The sequence below is a fragment of the Saccopteryx leptura genome, chromosome 5, assembly GCF_036850995.1.
Source record: "Saccopteryx leptura isolate mSacLep1 chromosome 5, mSacLep1_pri_phased_curated, whole genome shotgun sequence".
In the NCBI taxonomy this organism is placed as follows: domain Eukaryota; kingdom Metazoa; phylum Chordata; class Mammalia; order Chiroptera; family Emballonuridae; genus Saccopteryx; species Saccopteryx leptura.
The window spans coordinates 125,304,337-125,325,971 of NC_089507.1; the positions used below are offsets into that span (position 1 = coordinate 125,304,337).

At 45.1% G+C, this 21,635-nt stretch overlaps 1 protein-coding gene across 1 annotated transcript; it reads right to left on the reverse strand.

Moving 5' to 3' along the window:
- Positions 1-457: 457 nt before the first annotated feature.
- On the reverse strand, positions 458-3,781 carry LOC136406198 (uncharacterized). Its single transcript, XM_066386097.1, is given in 3 exon segments — positions 458-1,700; positions 1,702-2,234; positions 2,237-3,781. Coding segments are annotated over 3 exon segments (2,814 nt in total). The 5' UTR covers positions 3,450-3,781; the 3' UTR covers positions 458-632.
- Between the last annotated feature and the right edge of the window lie 17,854 nt (positions 3,782-21,635).

Here is a 21,635-nt window from a genome sequence, read left to right on the forward strand (position 1 = left end):
GAGTTAGGTTAGTTTTAGCAGAAGGGGTATTTCGAGCCCAGAAAAGAGCATATGGTAGGAGCATTACCCAATCTCTATGGCCAGTCTCTATGACTAATTTAGTTAAGGTCTCTTTAATTGTTCTATTCATTCTCTCTACCTGTCCTGAACTTTGGGGTCTATAAGCACAATGTAGTTTCCAATTAATTCCCAATATTTCGGCTACCCCCTGGCTTACCTGGGCCACAAACGCCGGTCCGATATCAGACCCTATTACCTTTGGAAGGCCAAATCTAGGAAAGATTTCTTCCATAATCTTCTTAATTACCACTGCCGCCGTCTCATGTTTGGTAGGGAAGGCTTCTACCCATCCTGAAAAAGTGTCTACAAAAACTAAGAGATACCTTAGTCCATACTCGGCAGGTTTTACCTCAGTGAAGTCTACTTCCCAATATTGGCCTGGTCTGGGGCCTCAGAGACGGGTTCCTCTGGTTCCTTTGGCTGGGTAGGCATTTACCATCTGGCAGGCCTTACAAGCTTTGACTACTTCCTTTGCCATTTGCCTCTTCTCGGGGGTGGTCAATGTTTTATCATCCTGAAGCAGTTGTACCAGTTTGTCAGTCCCAAGGTGGGTGAGACGGTGGGCCATCGTCTCAGAGAGAGTAGCCCAGGAAGGTGACTTTGGGTTGGCAGATCTGGGCCTTTTTGGCGGATGCCCGGTATCCCAGTTTGGCCAGTTCGACAAGCAGTTTCTCAGTTCCCTGTTCACACTGCTCTATGGTGGCGGCTGCAAGTAACAGATCATCAACATACTGCAACAGAGTTACCTCAGGGGTGGAGGCTCGGTAGGCACTCAAGTCCTGGTACAGGGCTTTGTCAAAGATGGTGGGAGAGTTCTTGAAGCCCTGGGGTAGCCGCGTCCAGGTGAGCTGTCCGCTGAGTCCGTTCTCAGGGTCAGTCCATTCAAAAGCAAACAGGGGTTGGCTGTCCTCATGCAGGCGCAAGCAGAAGAAGGCATCTTTCAGGTCCAGTACTGTATACCACTTCCTGTCAGGACTGAGGGTACTGAGGAGGTTGTAAGGGTTCGGGACCGTTGGATGTATGTCCATTACCCGACTGTTAACCTCTCTCAAATCCTGGACTGGTCTATAGTCCCCTGTCCCTGGTTTCTTCACTGGTAGCAGAGGGGTGTTCCACCCTGATTGACAAGGCCTCAGGATCCCTTGTCCTAGCAGCCTCTGGATGTGAGGTCTAATGCCTTCCCGGGCCTCTTTACTCATGTAGTATTGTTTGACCCTTATGGGGGTGGCGGAGGGTTTTAAGTATACTACCACCAGAGGCCTTTGTACTGCCAATCCTGGCCCTGCCGTTTCTGCCCAGGCCTCTGGGAAGCTCTGAAGCCACCTGTCTTCTGTTGAATGGGGTCCGGGGGCAGGGGTCTCATACAGTTTATACTCATCTTCAGCAGACAAGGTCAGCATGGTCACAACAGGCTGACTGACAAGAGGGTTACTGAATCTTACTTCTGTTCCCTGAGGTTTGAAATCAATACTCGCCCCCAACTTGGTAAGCAAATCCCTCCCCAGCAGTGGGGCAGGGCATTCTGGTATGACCAGAAAGGAGTGCTGTACTTTTCCCCTCCCCAGGTCCATTGTCCTTTTAGTTGTCCATGACCTATGCTGGCATCCATTTGCCCCCTGGACCAAGGATTTTTTTGTTTGAGAGGAGACCCAGCGGGCTCTGCAAGGTGGAGTAAACCGCTCCTGTATCCACCTCAAAGTCGATTGGTGTCCCCTCTACATTGAATGTTACCCTGAGTTCGGGGAGGGGGTCCGAACCCTGACGCCCCTAATCTCCTAGGGCAAGGATTTCCTCAGTCTTCTTTTTCTTCTTCTTAGGGCAACCCCTGACCCAGTGTCCTTCTTCTTTACAGTAGGCACACTGGTTAGGTCCTAATTTTGGTTTTTGGTTTGGGCCCGAGGTACTATGCTTTCCTCTTCTATCTTGTTTCCCTACTACGGTAGCCAAAATCTTCGTTAACTCTTTATTTCTCCGTTTATCTCGCTTACTTTCCTGCTCCTCACGTTCTTTTTCTAATCTTTGCTCCTTTTCCTCTGCTGTCTCTCTTTTATAGTATACCTTATCAGCTTCCTTGACTAAATCTCTCAGAGCCATGTCCTGTAACCCATCCATCCTCTGGAGTTTCCTCCGAATATTAGTAGCTGACTGTCCTATAAAAGCCATAGCCAGTGCCCTCTCTGTTCTTCAGACTCAGGGTCGAAAGGGGTGTACCTCCTATAGGCTTCTATTAGTCTCTCTGGGAATCTGGATGGGGATTCCTCTGGCCCTTGAATTACTTCTCTTACCTTAGCCAAATTAGTGGGGCGTCTCGCCACCGCTCGGAGACCCATCATCAGAGTTTGGCGATAGAGTAAGAGTCGCTGCCTACCTTGAGGCATATTAGGGTCCCAGTTAGGCCGCCTCAGGGGAAAAGCCTCATCTATAAGGTTGGGGAGTTGAGTAGGACGACCATCAGGTCCAGGAACCAATTTCCTGGCCTCGAGGAGAATTCGGTCTCTTTCTTCGGAGGTGAAGAGGATACCTAAAAGCTGCTGGCAGTCATCCCAAGTGGGCTGATGGGAAAACATAAGAGACTCGAGAAGGTCAGTAAGTTTGACAGGGTCCTCTGAAAAAGGCGGATTATTGTTTTTCCAATTGTATAGATCTGAGGAGGAGAAGGGCCAATACTGAAGCGCCGGCATGTTCCCTCCTTGGCCGTCAGGGACAGGGGGTCCGAAAGGTCAAAGGGGCAGGGTGACGGCCACGTCATCTGGGGTTTGTGCTCTCCGGCTCCAGGTACCTTGGGCTGGACCCTCCACTGATGGTTCCCGCTCGTCCTGATGTGGGGCCCCAAGCTGGGGACCTGCAGCGCTGGCAGGGACATCCCTGGGATAGGGAGGCGGGAGTCCTGAATCAAAAAGAATAAGGTCAGTTTGAGATTCAGGGAGAACAGAGGAGGGAAGGGGAGGATACAGGGATGAAGCAGGCACCATTGGCTCCGAAGGTTTGAGTGGAAGCATAGAGCAGAGGTCTGGATGAGTTAGAGCAGGTCTGGGAGGGCCCGGAGTGGTGGAGAGGGTTATTGGAAGGGAGGGTGTAGGGGGAGGAAGGAAAGGTCGGACCCAAGGAGGAGGGTCGTCGGCCAGGTCCTCCCAAACCCAAATATAAGGCTGTTGATCCGGATGGCCATGAGGTCCTGGATTGAAGACAACTGCTTTAACCGCCTTTATGGTGTCCTTGTGAAAGGTTCCAGTGGTCAGCCAACCTACTCCGAAGGTGGGCCACTCGGAGGCACAGAAAGTCTGCTACTTGCGCTTCTTAACAAGAAGAGACAGATTATGGGCTCAGGCATCAACCTCAGACCAATGAGACAAAGTCAGGGACAGTGGGGTGGAAGTTTTCTGTCCCATTTCAAACCCAAAAAGACAATAACACACAAATAAGACAATAACCAGGACAATCACAAAGACGAATAGACTAAGCCAGCTGCACCGTGAACGGCAAAATGAAACTAAAAATAAACCTAGCGGTCCGGACCAACAAGCTCAGTTGGAAACTGGCAACAAATCTACAGATTCTGTCTGAGACAGCAGATGGACTTCCAAGCGTCCTTGGTCGTCCTCACACTCCAGGGCGTCCCCCGGAGTCGTGGCCTGCGACCCCCTGACACGTCTGTCGGTCGCAGCCAGGAAGGACTCACGTCCCTGCCTGACAGCCACCGCCAGTTTCACTCACCAAGCGTCAGGCGTGCGTCTCGTGGTCTGCGAGGAAGCGGGATCTCGGTGGGACCTCCAAATGTTGACCGAGGGCGCACCACGAAGACTCTAGACCCAAGTGTGTGGGTAAAACAGAAGAAAAAGTTTATTACACTCGCGAGCGGGCTCAAGGCAAGGAGGTGGCCAAGAGCACTCTCAGTCTTTTTGCAAGGGCTTTTATACTTTGGTAGGCAAGCAAGCAACCGTTTACAGAAGCTGAGTTGGCAGTTAGTCGTTAACCCTTATCCTATCTCTATCTTTATCAGGAACACATACCTATTCGCATAAGCAGGTTGGGGTCCAGCTGCCTCCTGTGAACTAGCTCTAAGCAAATTTCTAAGTGGTTTATGGTAGGGAGCGGTCAATTCCTGCTTTCTTTAATTTTAGTCAAAAGGTCAAGCAGAATTTTTCCACTCACGGTTACACCCACAACCAATGCAAACTATAAGTGAGCTTATTTACAAACTTATTTGACCCACAACATCTATATGTCCTTGTGTCATAATCACGCCAAACTCAGTGCCAGGGATGTAGTAAGTCTCAGCTCATCTTTGTGGATTCACTTATTTCTTGAACATTATCTTTCAAGCCACTCATCATTTTGTGCTCTATTTGCTAACATTGTTTCTAACATTTTAAGAACAGTTCTTACTCTAATCATTGGTTAGTATCATTAACCATATCTCCATCTTTGGGTGATCTTAAAGTCTACTACTATCAGTCTTTTCCACCTACACATTACCTATCAATTCTCTTTTTCTCTGATTTGCCTCTTTCAAATTTTAAGCAGATTTTAAAGCACCTTTTGTCAAAATCACACTGGAATCATCTGTATTCTGAAAATATACATATTTGAATTTTTTTCAATTGCCTTCAACTAGATCATTAAATTCTACTTTTTCTTCCAAGTTCTCAAGCCTAGTCTTAGGCTTAAACTGGCTTTAGTTCTTTGGGAAGCTGCATCCTTCTAAGCTTCCCTTTTTCACCCCATAGAAGGATGGACTGCTGGGCTGTCAGCCACAGGCCAGGCTGGGGCTGGGACTCTCTGGCTAGCGTCCTCTGAGGCCTACTAGACCATTCAGCTGTTGAGAAGAGACAATGTGAGAGTCTGAAGGACAATGGGGAGACCAAGGCTGTGTTCTGGGAGCCAAATGCCTCAGGGTTTAGAATAGCAGAGCAAGTGAATGCAGGGCTGAATCTGGACAGGATCAAGGAAACTTCTAGTCTCTCATTTCAAAGACAGAGCTATGTGATGCAAAAATGGATTAGTCTGCCCAGATTTGAGGGCTGAGGATAGAAAGATAAGATGCCTTTTGGACATAAACATTTAACTACAATGGGTACTTTGCTTTTTCACTGTCTTTGAGATGCGGAGGGTGCGTCTTCTCTCTTTCTGTCCCTACCTTCACCCTGTCCACAATCACCCGTCTCAAGTCTTGTTCTTAGGTTTGTTTTTTATCTAGATATTAAACATTTTTAGATTTATTTTTTAAAATTCTATTCTATTTTTTTTTATTCCACTTGTTCTAGTTATTTTTTTCACAACTATAGTTTATAGGTTGGCAGCTCTCTCTACTTGCCTCTTTATTCAAATTATTTGCTTCAGAAAAAAAAAACCCTTAGACTTAGGCAAATTCCTTAGATGGGGCATAAAAGGCACAGACTACAAAAGAAAACATTGATAAATTAAACTTTATCAAAATCAATGTTTGCTTCTTGGAAAAAAAATTAAAAATGAAAAGGCCAGCCACAGATAGAAAAGAAAATATTTATAAAATATTGTTGGTCAAATAAGTTTTTAAATATGACATATATTTTGCTCGCTTATAGTTTGCATTGGCTGTGGGGACAGGCTGTAAGCAGGCAGGGTCATTATAGCCTAAGACTTAGTTTTAAGGCTAAGCTTTTCCCTACACCCTTGACTGATTGCATGATGTGGGGTGGTGCACTCTCATGAGGAATCCCATTATTTGTATATTGGATTAAAGGTTTTGATTTCTACACTATAAAATGAGGGCAGACTGAGAGCTTGCTCTCTCGGTTCCTGAGATTAGCATTAGAGGAGAGAGCAGAGAAAGGCCACATGGAGGAGAGGAAAAGCAGCCAAGATGGAGGAGTGCTGAAGGAGAAGCCAGTTTGTGCCGAGTTTTTGTAGAGAGAAAGAGAAAGAAACAGAGGTGAATAAGGCTAGTGAGCTAGAAACCTTTGATTCTAGGAAACTCGGATAAGTCAGTAGCTTTGTGAGCACTGAATGAGTGGGTTTTGGGGCCCAATGTGTGTTTTTACTTGCCTGCCAGGTGCAAGGTAGGATTAAAGCTAATGGCCCATCAGTTCTTGGCTCTGTTGTTTCATTACCGTCTGTCCGAATCTAATGCGAACCTGCATGGGACAGGCGGCTGTGATGGTGGCCGTGGCTACTGGCTTTACAAATATATATCTGACTAAGGACTTCTATCCAGAATATGAAAAGACCTTTCAAAACTCAATAATAAGAAAATAAGCAATCTGATTAGAAAATGGGCACTAAAGTTAGATTAGACATTTATTAAAATATATAGAGAGATTAATGGCAAACAAACAGATGGAAAGATATTTAACATCAGGTCGATTAGGAAATACAAATTTACCTCACAATGAGATGCCACTACACATTCACTAGAATAGCTAAAATTAAAAGTCACATAAGGCCTGACCTGTGGTGGCGCAGTGGATAAAGCGTCGACCTGGAAATGCTGAGGTCGCCAGTTTGAAACCCTGGGCTTGCCTGGTCAAGGCACATATGGGAGTTGATGCTTCCAGCTCCTCCTCACCTTCTCTCTCTCTCCCTCTCTGTCTCTCTCTCTCCCTTTCTCTCTCCTCTCTAAAATGAATAAAAAATAAAAAAATAAAAGTCACATAATAACAAGAATGAGGTACAACTGGAATCCTTGTAAGGCCAGGAGCCGCCATCGTGGCCATTCACATGCAGGTTCCCATTGGATTCGGGCAGACGATAAAGAAATGGCGGAGTCAGAGGACGGGGGGGCCATCCTATTTATTGGTGTCTCACCAAGACAGGCAAACCACAAAAGAAGACAAGGGAAAAGCAGAAAACCAGCTCTTCCCATGAAGGGCAAGGGATCAGGGAAGCCCCTGCAATTGTGATAGCAGGAACTGTGTGTCCAAGCTCTTGGTCTGTCCCACTTTATAGTGTAGAAAACCAAAATCCCTTAATCCAATATACAAACAGGAAGTCTCTGATACAAAGTCACTTATCCAAGGCATAATTGGATTCCTCATGAGAGTGCACCACCCAGATCATACAATCAGTCAAGGGTGTGGGGAAAAGCTTAGTCCCAAAACCAAACCTTAGGCTACAACGACCTGGCCTGCTTATAGCCTGTCCCCCACACCCAATATAAGTCACAAGCGAGCAAACATATATATATATTTACAAACTTATTTGACCAACATTCCACCCCTTTTGCTCGCTTTACAATCTAAACCACAGGCATCTTCCATGATGGTCACTGTGCAAGGAGTAGGATACATTGCATAAACAGAAATAGTACCAACTACAGCAATAGGATTAACAGATAAAAAACTATGGGCGAAATGAGAGAGCTGTCAGTGGCACCAAGAGAGGCAAATCTTTTCCCTCTGGCAGAATACAGGCCAGAGTTTTGTCTGCAGACAGCACCGTAGCTGGCACCAGAGGCCGCCCTGAGCGGGCATACCAAACCTTATTGGCCAATACACCAGCATCTGCTGGTTCTATGTGTAGTAAAATAGGGGAACTCATTATTGGCCATAAAGAAATTACAAAGGTGCCCTTCAAAATGCTTTCCCCTTGAGCACTCAAGGGATAATACACTTCTACCTTAGGTGGCCAGGTGCTGGTTGCCCAAGGAGTTAACTGGAGGTCCACCTCTAACCCCTTTCCCCATGGTGCCAACAAGGCCACCCATCTCAGATGGGGGGCCTGTACAATCCAGGGCCAAGTCCATTGAAGCCGTTGTCCTTTAAGAAGGGCTGTTGGAGCAGGCAAGAGCACGTTGCCCTGCTGTCCGAAACCTGGCTTGAATAAAATGTCCTTGGTGTGTATCTGCAACTGAATAGGGGCAGCTGTCCGATGCAGGAGGGCCTCAACTGGAGCTGGGCTTCCCCGTCGAGGTCGCTCATTCAAAATCCGAAGTACTGTCCATAAGCGGCGTGTCCATCCAGTAAGAGAGCCGGTGCCCCCCTCCTGTCGCAGTCCCTGCTTTAAGAGTCCATTATAACGCTCAATGATACCAGCAGCCTGGGGGTGGTAGGGAACATGGTACTTCCAGTCCACCCCGAGCTTTTGAGCCCATTGCCTCACCGTTGAACCAGTGAAGTGGGTACCATTGTCACTTTCAAGGACCAGCAATCGCCCGTATGCAGCACTCAGGCGGTCCAGAGCCTGTATGACTGCTCTCTGGTCAGGGTTACGAGCGGGGTAAGCAGCAAGCAGCCCGGTGGCAGTACCTACACAAGTGACTGCATACTGGTACCCTTCTGACTTTGGTAAGGGTCCAATGATGTCTATTTGCCATCGTGTCAGTGGGACATGACCCCTCTGGATCTGTCCAGGTGACACCAGTGGTCTCCGAGGGTGTTCCTTGGAACATACTGCACATTGCTCACAGGCTGCAAGTACCTCTGCATAGGACACAGGCAAGTTCCAAGCCTTAACCGTAGCCCGCATAGTTTTCTGTCCTGCATGGAGCAGGCGCCGGTGGAGCCACTGTGCCACATCACCTGCAGGTGCAGTCTCCAACCATCGCACCCTTGCCAACGTATCTGCCTCATCATTCCCAGGATGGGCTAGAGGGGCATGCCCTGTGACATGATATACTGTCACCTGCTTCTGGTGTCCTATTTTCCATAAGTCCTGCCACATGGCCTGACCCCATAATGGACGGTGCATTACCATCCACTGGTTAATGTGCCAAGTAGCAATCCAAAGGGTCAGTCCACGATAGACAGCCCAACTGTCAGTACAGATCACCAGAGGTGAAGGTTCATTATGGGCAACTAGCCAAACAGCTCTTAATTCTTCCCATTGGCTGCTTTGGCCTGTACCTGTGTCCATCCAAATAGTCTCAGTGGCCAGATGGAAGGCGATAGCCATCCATTTGGCAGGTTGGCCCCTGCTGGAACCATTAGTATATCAGGCATCTTCGGGGATGGGCACCTGCCCCTCCTGGTAGGGACTGACCTCAGGTTCTGCCTCCTGAGCCCCAGTTGCACCTGACTCTAAGGTCGCATAGGTGACTGGACCCAAGACTTCCTGCAGTTCTGCCCTCAATGGGGTTGGTGCTAAGAGCACAGCGTTGTTGCAGATAGGCACCCCACTTGGCCAGGGTAGACATTTGGGCCATACCACTACATGGTTTAGTTGCCCAATCTCTCACCCATCCAGCTATAGGGTATGTTGTTTTGACTGTAACTGGTGTTGTGGTTGTAATACTCTCAGTTGCCAGGAGGGCAGCATACACAGCTGCCAGCTGCTTCTCTACTAATGAGTAATGAACTTCAGCACCTTTCCACAATTGGGACCAAAATCCAATAGGTTGCCGTAGGCGCTCTGTCAGCTGCCACAAGCCCCATCCAAACCCCTCCGAGGTTACATGAACATCCAGCTCACAGGGCCTGGCAGGATCAAACACATTCAAGGCCTGTGCCATCTTGACAGCTCTCTTAGCAGCTGCAAATGAACCTTGCGCCTGCTCAGTCCAATCCCAGTGAACCCCCTTTCGAATAAGGTTGTACAAGGGGCGTAGTAACTGAGCCAAATGCGGTATAAATGCTCGCCAATACCCCAACAAACCTAAGAATTCCTGTAACTGTTTTACCGTAGTGGGCACGGGGTATGCTTGAATCTTATCTATAACTGCGTCAGGGATAACTTTTGTCTTACCCGACCAGACAACTCCCAAGAATTTAACAGATAACCCAGGTCCTTGTAATTTGTTCTCGTTAACTGCCCAGCCACATGCTTTCAAATGGGATAGCAGGGTAGGGACTGCTTGCTCCAATTCTGAAAGAGAATCACTAGTTAGCATAATATCATCAATATAATGGTACATGCGGACTACATCTGGCTGTTTCCATTTAGCCAGGTCAGCAGCCACCAGCCCATGGCACAAGGTGGGGCTATGCAAATAGCCCTGGAGTAACACTGTAAAGGTCCATTGTCTCCCTTCCCAACTGAAGACAAATTGGTCTTGACTCTCTGCGGCTATATCAATAGAGAAAAAAGCATTGGCCAAGTCTGCCACAAAGTGGTATGTCCCCAACTCATGGCTTAGCCGATCTATCATGTTAGCTATCGAGGGAACAGCAGCATGCAAAGGGGGAACAACTTTATTAAGTTCCCTGTAATCTACTGTCATTCTCCAGGTTCCATCTGCGTTGCGCACAGGCCATACTGGGGAGTTGTAAGGACTGTGTGCTGGCCAGATGATCTCCACCTTTTCTAGTTCAAGGATTGTCCCTGTGACTTCTTCATAACCACCTGGCAGGCGGTACTGCTTGGTGTTAGTCACACGCCGAGGGACGGGTAATTGCAAAGGGGAATGTGATGCATGTCCCCGCAATACTGCCTTCACAACCCTGATCCGCAGCCAGAACTCCCCAGCTGTAGTTTCCAACCACAGTCCTTGCAAGACATCTACCCCCAAAATATATTCAGGAATAGGAGATACATACACCTTATATGGCTTAGGAGGCAGTCTCCCTATCCCCAATGGAATAGTTATTGGCTTCACTTGAACAGTTTGGCCCCCATAACCGTCAATGGCCACTGGGGTCCCAGCAAACCACTCTGAGTTTCCATAGAGAAGGGAACATTCTGCACCTGTATCCACCAAGGCCAACACCTGTTGTACATTGGAAGGGGACCAGCGGATAGCCAGTTCCACATGTGGCCTCCGGTCCCCGCCCATCCCCGTTAGACGGGTCGACCCCCTCGGCCTTTTTTCTATTCAAACTGGTACAGTGGGTCTTGGGAGTTTCCCTCTCCCTCGGCCGTCTCTATCATATAATCTTGTAACCGAGCTGTGCGCGCACCAAACGTTTTATTGGTAGCTGCTGGGGCCTTTCGTCTCAGTGGCTGGAACTTCTGTTCTGGTTTAAGCTGCCGCCAAAGCTCCAAAAGAATTTTATTAGACTGGCCATCCAATTTCCCCTTATCTGCTCCAGCCGCAATCAAGTCTACCCACATCTGCGTTCGGGTAACCTTTACAGGCCCGTTTCCCTTGTTAGTTGGGGGGGAAACATAGGCAGCAGCCCTCACTGCTTTATGATCCCGAGCAGCCTCCAGCTCTCCCAAATCTGCTACCATCTGTGTAACTGCATTGATGGGCTGCCCCACATAGGGGCCCAAGATAGCCACAAGTGACCCAAAAAGGGCTGACGGGGCGCTAGCAAGGACAAATTCCCTCATTTTGGCCGTAAACACTTCCTCGTCTGGCCCACGAGACCCAGGGTTGAAAACAGCATTCTTCATACCTAGTTCCCGAAGGACCTTTACTAACTCACTGTAGCACTGCCACCGACTCATTGCCCCCGGCAATTCTCCAGCATTCTGCCAGACCATACGAATGGCAGCCATCACCCATTCTAATAGGGTATGGTCTCCTGGGTTGCCATGGCAGTTCTGAAGACGCTGCCTCAAGGAAGAGTGTGTGGTAATGGCGGCCAATTTCTCCATCTCTGTTCTGGAGAGCATGATGCCATCCACCCCTATATCCCATAATCGTAGTAACCAGGCTACCAGGGATTCAGTAGGTTTCTGCCTAAATTGTGCCCCCAACTCCATCAGCTCTGCCTGGGTATAGGGCCGGACCACAGAGTGTTCCATTACCTGGGCTGGAGGCTGTGGCTGCCCCTGAGGGACTCTTTGTTGCTGGGTTTTTACCTTCTTGGTGACAACTGGTCGGGCTCTCAGTGTGCATATGGCAGCTTCAGCCTGAGCCTTCTCATCCTCAGAAGAGGAGTCGCAAGCGCCTGCTCCCGCTGACTCAAAGCCAATCCACCGGCACGAATGCTGCTGCTCCTTTGGTGACCGTTTAGGCTCCTGTGGCTGCTGGCTTTTGGCCAGAAGCTGAGACTCGAGCTCTTGAATCCGCAGTTGTTTCTCCAACAACTGCCGGTGAACACGTTCAACTTCCAGGGTAAACTGCAACTCGCGAACCCGTAATTCCTTCTCCAGTGCTCGCTCCAATTCCAGCCTTTTCTGCCGTTCTATTTGCAATTCATACTGAAGCTTTTGACCTCGGGCAGTTTCCTCTTGAGTAAAAAACATGTAGCCCATGGCCCCTAAAAGGACAGCCATGGGGAGCCAGAGCAGCAACCAGTACTCTATCCCACCCGTCAAGGGTGGTGGCTCCATACCAATCTCTGAATCCTGCCGGAAACTACGCCAGTTGTAAGGCCAGGAGCCGCCATCGTGGCCATTCACATGCAGGTTCCCATTGGATTCGGGCAGACGATAAAGAAATGGCGGAGTCAGAGGACGGGGGGCCATCCTATTTATTGGTGTCTCACCAAGACAGGCAAACCACAAAAGAAGACAAGGGAAAAGCAGAAAACCAGCTCTTCCCATGAAGGGCAAGGGATCAGGGAAGCCCCTGCAATTGTGATAGCAGGAACTGTGTGTCCAAGCTCTTGGTCTGTCCCACTTTATAGTGTAGAAAACCAAAATCCCTTAATCCAATATACAAACAAGGAAGTCTCTGATACAAAGTCACTTATCCAAGGCATAATTGGATTCCTCATGAGAGTGCACCACCCAGATCATACAATCAGTCAAGGGTGTGGGGAAAAGCTTAGTCCCAAAACCAAACCTTAGGCTACAACGACCTGGCCTGCTTATAGCCTGTCCCCCACACCCAATATAAGTCACAAGCGAGCAAACATATATATATATTTACAAACTTATTTGACCAACAATCCTCATATATTGTTAATGAAACTAAAAAGTTTGACAGTTTCTTTAAAAGTTAAGCCTATACCTACCATGTTAATCCAAATTCGGAGGAACCCGAAATATGGAAGACAGGAGCAAAGTCCGTCGTTTACACATTAAAGTTTTATTGTCTAGCTTGGCCAAGCGGCGGAAACTCCGACAGAAATCTGACGGAGAGCGCGCTGGCCCTTTGTTCTACTTAGTTTTTATAGTTTTGTAAGTGGGAAATACAGAAGCAAAAATTGCAATTAGGAGCCCCTTACCGCTATTGGTTATAGTCATATGTCCTTTAACATGATAGGACCACGTTCAATTTGCAAACCATACATCATTTTGGAGAAAACAAAATTTACAAGTCAACACAATGGTAGAAAGATATCTCTTTACATATTAAAAGGCCTTCCTATATTTTCTAGTGTTCATCTGCCATCTCTCTGTCCAGAGTCAGAGGTATTAACCACATGCATTTACATAAGAGAGGTAGTTTCCGTGGGGACAAATGCCCGCAAATGGCTCATAGTTATAAGAAAAGGTTTATTTTGGCTTTTCCCTTCCTGCACCTGGCTAGCCATTCACTCCTTTCCCCACAGGTGTGGTGGAATGTCAGGGAATCTATGCTTTCCTTCCCTTTTCATTTACAATACAATGGCAAGATCCATCCTGGTTATGCCAATCACACAGTACAGAGACTATTCTCACAATTTCTCTTCACACCTTAACCCAAATTAATAAAATGTCCTCCAAACCTCCTAAAATATTAATATTAATTCTGTAGCCTTTGGTACTTTACAACACCTGCGGGTGAAATGGCTCAGTGGCTCCTCACCATATGTGTGTACCAGCTTACCAACATTTTCGTTCTTACGTATCTACATTTCTACATGAATGCTCATAGTAGCATTATTCCTAATAACCCCAAAATGACAAAATGTGGTATATATACACAAGGGACCCATACAATAAACCACCGAAACACACAACAACATGAATGAATCTTAAAAACATTATGTGAAGTGAAAGAAGCCAAACACAAGAGTGTAAACCACATGTTTCTGTTAGGTTAGGTAGCTATGAGACCTAGCTGAGACAGGCAAAGGAGCGGAGGGGTGAGCTGCCCCTATGCATTCCTGGTATGCAGGATCTAGGAAAAGCTTTAAACTAGAATAGACCTCACCACACCCAGATTGGTGGTCTCAAATTTCCTGATATGGTATCAGCCACATAGCAATACAAAGAAGACAGATAAACAAGAAGCTGGGAGGAAAAAAAAAAAAGTGAAGGGGGAGGGGGGAGACCGGTCCAGGAAGTAAAGCCCACAAATACCTAAATTCTGTAACTAATCGGGATACTCATTCTCGCGAGTGAGTTGCCTACTCAGGCCTTCCTGTGTTTATTATTCTTGCACGGACAATAAACCTTTGCTTTGCTTGCTATATTTTGTCCCTTGATTGAATTCTTTCTCTCATGCAAGACAAGAATTGAGGTTTCGTCGCTTCACTGGTAACACTTCCACTGATAACATTTCTATAAAACACAAAACTAGAATAACAGAAAGCTGATCAGTGGTTTCCTGGGACTAGGGGCTGAGGTGGGAGATTGAGTGCAAAGGGGCACAAGGGAGGTCTTGGGGTGATAAAAGTGTTCTGAAACTTGATTCTGGTTGCATGACTGTGTACATTTACCAAAGCCCATCAAACTGCAGACCTACGATGGGCATTTAACGCATGTAAATTATTCCTCAATGATGCTATAAAAATTATTTTTTTCACATTCTAAAAGATAGTCATCTACATGGTTCCATTTTCCACACTCAGGTAAAATAATACATTTTATTGCTTTCAATTAAAGTTTTGCTTTAGGCCTGACCTGTGGTGGCATGGTGGCTAATGCATCAATCTGGAATGCTGACGGTTGCCAGTTTGAATTCTTGGACTTGCCCAGTCAAGGCACATATGAGAAGCAACTATGTACTAGGAGATGATGCCTCTGCTCCTCCCTTCCCCCTTCCTCGATCTCTCTCTCTAAAAAAAAAAAAAAAAAAAAAAAAAAATCAATGAAAATAAAATCTTTTTAAAAAAATATGTTTTGCTTTAGCTCATGTGTTTGTGTTTATTCCCAAGATCCTCTTTTATTAACAACTAAGGAAATATTAACTGTGTTTTTCTTCTGTTTCATAAGCAAATCTATTTCATGAGGGGGGGTTCTTTAAGCGTTTATAAATTTTCTGATGAATTCGTTCATGATTCCATTTGTTTTGTACTTCCTCATTTAGAGAATGATCTGTTGCACTTTGATGAATATGTTGGAAAGCCTGGAAAGCTGGACCGGAAATCTCACGGTCCATGAAGGAGAGGTCATGAAGCAGGCTGGAGGCTATTCACCCTGACCCCCAGAGCGGACAGCAAGCATTTGAGTTGTGGCAGAAGTACAGGAGAGCAGGGCCGTGCTGCCCAAGCCACGATCACGGGGCAGAGAGAGCAGGGACTAGCGCTGGCTGGGGAGAGGTCAGGCTCACGGGTGCCAGGTGGGCAGGAGGCTTGTTTTCCGGGGAGGGCGGAGAAATGGGAGAAACACCCACAGAATCTGGACTTGTTTCAATGCTTTTGATTCTCACAGCCCCTCCTGGAAATCCTCTCCGTCACCAGTGAACAGCTCGGAGGCTGGGAGCAGAGACTCGACGCCCTCAGGACCTCACGACCCTCCCCAAGTCCTTCCTGATGCGGTTCCTGAAATCCCTGAGCAGCATGAGTTCCTTGCTGAGCTCTCCTCATGCAAATGTGCTTAAAACGAGCTTTGTTTTCCAAGTGAAAAGAAAACGGAAAAGCATCTTGAGGTTTCTAAAGAAAATGAGTCTCTGGTTCCCTCCAGCTAGACTAAATATTCCTCACAGATAGATAAATAATTAACTTTCCATATTGCACCTTCAGAGTAACTGCTATTAGAAAAGGCTTGTTAAAAACTGAATTCTTATCTTCTAAATTCGGTCCTCACCCTGCCTGCTGCCTCCTTTCCCATTTCTTACACCTAACAATTGCTCCTAGCCTGACCTGTGGTGGCGCAGTGGATAAAGCATCGACCTGGAAATGCTGAGGTCGCTGGTTCGAAACCCTGGGCTTGCCTAGTCAAGGAGCATATGGGAGTTGATGCTTCCAGCTCCTCCCCCCCCCCCCTTCTTTCTCTCTGTCTTTCTCTCCTCTCTCTCGGTCTCTTTCTCTGCTCTCTAAAAAAAAAATGAATAAATAAAAAAATGGAAAAAACAACAACAACAACAACAATTGCTCCTAGCACCCCAGTACAGGCCTGTCTGTTGAGATGTTCCCTCTCTGCTGGCCCGGCGACCATATAAAAGAGTACCTTTGTGCTTCTGTCGGCCTCTGGACTGCTTGCCCTTAGTGACTGTTCGTGCGCTATTGTTCAGTTACATTTAATTGAGCTGGAGTAACCATTTGGGAGAGGCAGCCAGACAAGAAGAACGCAGAAGACTCTCAATAGACCTTGAAATGTAGGTGGGAAGGGAAAGATATGGATGCATTAGAAGAGGATAATTTCAGAAAGGAGGAGGTAACAAAGGACTTGAAGAACACATAGGCTCTGAGAGAGTCTTATGAAAAAAGCAGCATCTGCTGATGACTATAGAAAGGAAGAGACTATTATTATCTGAAGATTCAAAAAGACTGGCATATTGGTCTGGCCCAGTGCCAGGTGCACAAGATGATCTGGCGAGGATTATCAGAGCTTTCTGTTAAAGCATGGATCACATGTGTGCTGAAAATGCGTTCTTTCCCTGGGATCGAGGTGACAGCCGCATCACACACAGTTCCTCTTTCCATTTCGCTTTCAGCCAGCCAGGAAACCCCATCATCACCCAGTCTGTCTCAGCTGTCCGCCTTTCCTAGCCAGCTGAACAAAATATTTTCAGAATGTGGAATGTAAACAGGGTTCCTACTGTTAGCAATTCTGTGTCATTTACTTGCGGTTTATTTTATTTTACTTTAAGTCACATTTAAATTCAAAAGGTTGCCAGCCTGAGTGCTGCATGTAAACAAATCAGAACTATAGATTAGAATTGCAACTGATTAGTTAGCTGTGAAAGTGTCTGTAAATGGAAGAAGAGGGGAAATCTATTATGCTCCCGGGATATCGCTTCTCCACAGGAAATTCAGTTGTGAAAAGGGCTTTAAAAGCAATGACTTTAGTCATCTGTGTTTTCTACATACTGGTCACAGTAAATGCTAATAGAATACCTAGGCAGACCGGCTGCAGCGCTCACGTGACACAGCCTCACAAAGAAAAACAGGGAGGGATGCCGAGAGGAGAAAGAAGTCCTAGAAATATGAGTTAGCAAACAATGATTGCAAAATGCGTGTCTCTCATGCTATTGAATATGTTTTTCAAGAAAACAATTTTTCAGGTCTATTATTTTCGGTCATTTGAAAGTACTTGTCTATGGTATATGCTACTAAGTGACAAAGGGTGGGCATCTGGCTCTCACTGAGAATCCCAGTCAAGGCTTGCCTTCATTTATAAATTTCCTTTGAAACATATTCTGTCTTCCAAATCAATAAGGAGCTAAATGAGGCATTTTTAGCTCCCTATTTTATAAAAACAATTTTATTATTTACCCGCCCAACTATATTATTGATGCTTTCCTGGCTCAATGCCATGAATTACACAGTTTCTATGATTTTGTTGATGCTTTAGTTTAGAGTTACTTACCCACCTTTTTTATATTATTTGAAAGCTGGTAAGCTAACATGAAAAGTAGCTAAATTATATTTTTCTTTGAATTTTTCATGGTTACCTTCTGAATTGTGGTCAAGGTGCAGTCCTGGGTCACAGATGGGTCAGGCAGCAGGGGATGTCCCCTGCGAGCTGGCCACATTCCATCTTCTGTTGCTTCTTCTTCCTTCACTCAAGAGTAATTGGTTTTCAGCTCACCCAATTAGTTTCATCACACTTTCTCAAGTGATACCAGCTGTATCATGACTCACAGCAGACTCTTCCTCAGAACAAAGCCCCAGGGAATAAATGTTGTGGGCCCTGCAGGATTAGACGCCTGGAGGATTGCAGGAACAATCCCCTTGAATCACAAATTATTTGGACCATTTGGCAAAAAAAAAAAAAAAAAAAAAAGGAAAAGCATTTTATTCGAGAAGGAGAAATAGATATAGATAGCTCAAGAATAGGAATTTAGATCTAGCGGGGAGATATGGAAGAGGATAATCCATGCTTTGAGTCAAATGTCTCTTAACACTAGATTTGGTCACACACCTGAACACACTTCACTATTATTAAGAAAAGCCCTGAAACCAAGTAGAACTCTCCTCCAGTGTGACAGGCAGAAGTTAAATCTTCTTGTACATTCTGGGTTCTTCTATAAACATCCATTTCAACTCAATCTTACATTCATTTGTCCAGAAAATAAATCATTTCTGATTAATGATTGTCAATCTTTTGTAGGGTTACTGTGCTATATTTTCTATATCCAGGATGTCTTATTTTTCCATTACATTCACCCCTTTTGATTTCGTACAGTACATGCATGAACAATATGGAAATCTGACTTTAATTAGGCATCCACTTGAAAGCCACATCTTGAGCATTTCAGTGAGAACTGTTTTTATTGAGAATAATTCTTACTGAGAGAGCTCTTTCTTGATCTAAATTGAATCTCCTTGATCTAAATTAAAACCATGTTTTCCCATTTTATTATGAGAGGAAACATTTATTCCTCCTCTCATAATTCCTATTATCTCATGAAGGAGGGCACCTATCTAAATCCCCTTAAAGGGTGATGGGGGAAGACATGAGCTTGACACCTATTAGGCCATATTTCATAAACAGCCACTATGTTCTGTCTGGCCCAAATCCTCCCTTGCTAGACAGACAAGAAGGACCAGTGCTCTTGTCTGCTTCCTGTCCCCTGAGTGTCCTATGTGTACTAAAACCACCCCCTCTCCTCAATTGCATTCTAGGGCCTGAGTCTTCAAAGAAAGGAGCCAGGAGTCCTACTTTAGCCCCAGAGAGGAATCCCATTCTCAGAGAAGAGTCATTGATCTGATGGTTTTAGAAAGTGTGTCTATCGGTTCCCATCAGATAGGTCTTCATTGAGTGCATCTGCCAGAGGCTAGAGGAAACAGGTCTTAGGCTCTGCTTTGGCCTAAATGTTAGTGTCCCCCTCAAAATTTATATGCTGCGATCCTAATGCTTGATGTGATGCTATTAGGAGGTGGGGTCTTTGGAAGGTGTTTGGCAATGAGGGTGGAGCTCTTGTGAATGGCATTAGTGCTCTCATTAAAAACAAATCCACAGAGCCTCTTGGCTCCTTCCATCACATGAGGGTACAATGAGAAGTTGCCAGCATTGGCACCATGATCTTGCACTTGCAATCTCCAGAACTGTGAGAAATAAACTTCTATTGTTGATAAGCCACCTAATATATGATATTTTTATTTTAGCATCCTGAGTGGACTAAAACAGGCTCCAACAGCAAAGGTCTATATATCGTCTGCAGAGATTATCGTTCTTATATGTAATTGTTTGACATGTAAAATAAGGCTGTCTGCAGTAATGATCCCAAAAAGAACAAGCCCTTGTCTCTAATCCTCAAGAAGTTTCCCGTTTTATCTCTGTTGGTTAATGATTCAAGGGACCTTACTATTTTCCTTAGACCCTGTTTCCTATGACACTAATAACTTTATAGCTTTCCTTCTGGACATTTCTAGTTTCTAAACTGTGATTCTGAGAGTGCACAGAGTATTCTACTAAGGTCCCATCAAAATGAAATAGTACTTCCTGATCTTACAGAGTCAAAGCTTTGCATTTGTGTTAAGCTTTAAAAAAAAGCACCTTTGTCTAAACAATGGGCACTATGTTGGCTGTTCATGTGAGCATGTCGTGCTCTCTGCTGTTCTCACGCTTCTGGTGGAATCCAGCTGGGAGCAGCTCTCTGATTCAAACACGTACGTGGCATGCATTTCATCACTCAGCCATCCACCCTTGCTATTCAGTTAAAGAGAAGCAGCACACAGGTCAGGGAGCCAAATTACTCAAGAGCTTAGATTAAATGTACTTGGCTGATTTAAACCTTAGAGCTATACAGAATTGGGCATATTATAATACTGTATCTCTAGATTTTTTCTTTCAATTTTTGGTAAAAGTGGTTTGAAATTATGTTGAAAGCACATTGTGATACTACCCTGTTCCAGCCCTGAAGCCTTTTTTTTTTCATTTTTGATTTCTTATTTTTATTGGTTTATCATTGGTAGTGTTCACTCAGGCTGAACTAATAGAGTGTTTAGGATAGATGTAAGACAATTATTATTCTCTGTCAAAGGCAATTGGCATTGCCTCAAAAATTCATCAAGGAACTCATAAATAAAATAACAGATATTTTTTGTTTGAAAGAGAACACACACTGTTCACATAATATTTAAATAGAAAGCATAACGTTCTCTTCAATAAAAAAAAAAACCAAATAATAAAAATGTATACATTGGTTCTATATCATGGACCCATTAGAAGACCCAGAGAAAGAAGAAAAAAAGTAAATGAAAAGAAGAAAAGAAAAAAATTAAGAAGGGGAGACCAGATGGAGACCGAAATACAAGGAAAACCAAAAGAACACAGGGAAAAGCGATACAGAAGCTCAGATGAGTCCAAAGCATAAGCTTTAAAGGGTTACAGCAAACAATGTATTTTAACCTGTTGCCACTAAACAACAAACTATTTTCACAACAAGAACATAAATGGGCTCATTTAAAGTACAAGTTTGAAAGGGAAAAAAAGTGAGTCACAGGACATAAGTATGTTGCTTTAAGCTGGTTTCTATGAACCATATAATAGCATTTTCCATAAATCTGAGACTAGACCTTGGAAAAGTGGGAGGAAACCCTCAATGAAAACACAACAGTGGTCCTGGCAGAGCAGGAGTCCTCCGCATGCAGCAGCTTACTCCCACTCCACTCTGCTTCCTGGATAGGGTCCAGGAGCCCACAGACCCCAACCCCTGCAGACTTCAGTGCAGCGGTGGCAGAATGAGGCAGGAAAGGCGCTGGAGCCAACTCAGACTGACTTGTTAGAACCAATTAAATTTGCAGGAACTGGTTGCTAAACACAACTGTTATTAAAAATTAACTGATATCAATACACAATTAAATAAATTGTATTAAAATCCATGGTAATAAATACTCAAAACTCATCATTTCCTAGTTCTTTTCCTACCTTTCATTTTACCCATGCTCTTGCATGTATTCACATTTTTTGTTCCTGAATGGGAATATTGCTCCAGTGTGAGCACCTCTTCTCCCGCATTGAGTGAGGTTGTATGGATAGCTTGAAATCAGCCATGTGGAGGTGCCCATAACATGGAAACCAGCAAATGCTACACATCAGGGCTTTTTATTTTTTGGAGAACTAGTTGTTGATCATTTACCAATATACCACTGAATGGAGGTGAGTGTCAAGTGCCATTGCTAGATTTCCCAGAGAAAAATAAAGTTCTGTAACTAATGTAAAAGTTGCTTTTTTTAAATAAAGATAGAAAATAAAGAACAAAAGGAAAAGACAGGAGTTACCAATGTCCCAGGCAGACATGCATTAATGGCTTCTCTACTGTCAGCTGCATCATGTTGGCTGCTGTTCTTTTGGTCAGAATAAGTCACACTGCCAAGCCCAGAGTGTATACAGGTTACATGAGAACACATTGGGACCATTTCTAAAATCAACCCACCACCTAACTAAACCAGAAGTACTGACACCTTCATGTTTCCTCTGTAGCATTCCTCCATAGCGTCCATTTGTGGAATGATACAACTGTGAACTTTAAAAAGGAAACCAATAGTAGAAATTAATGTGGTGCTACTGTG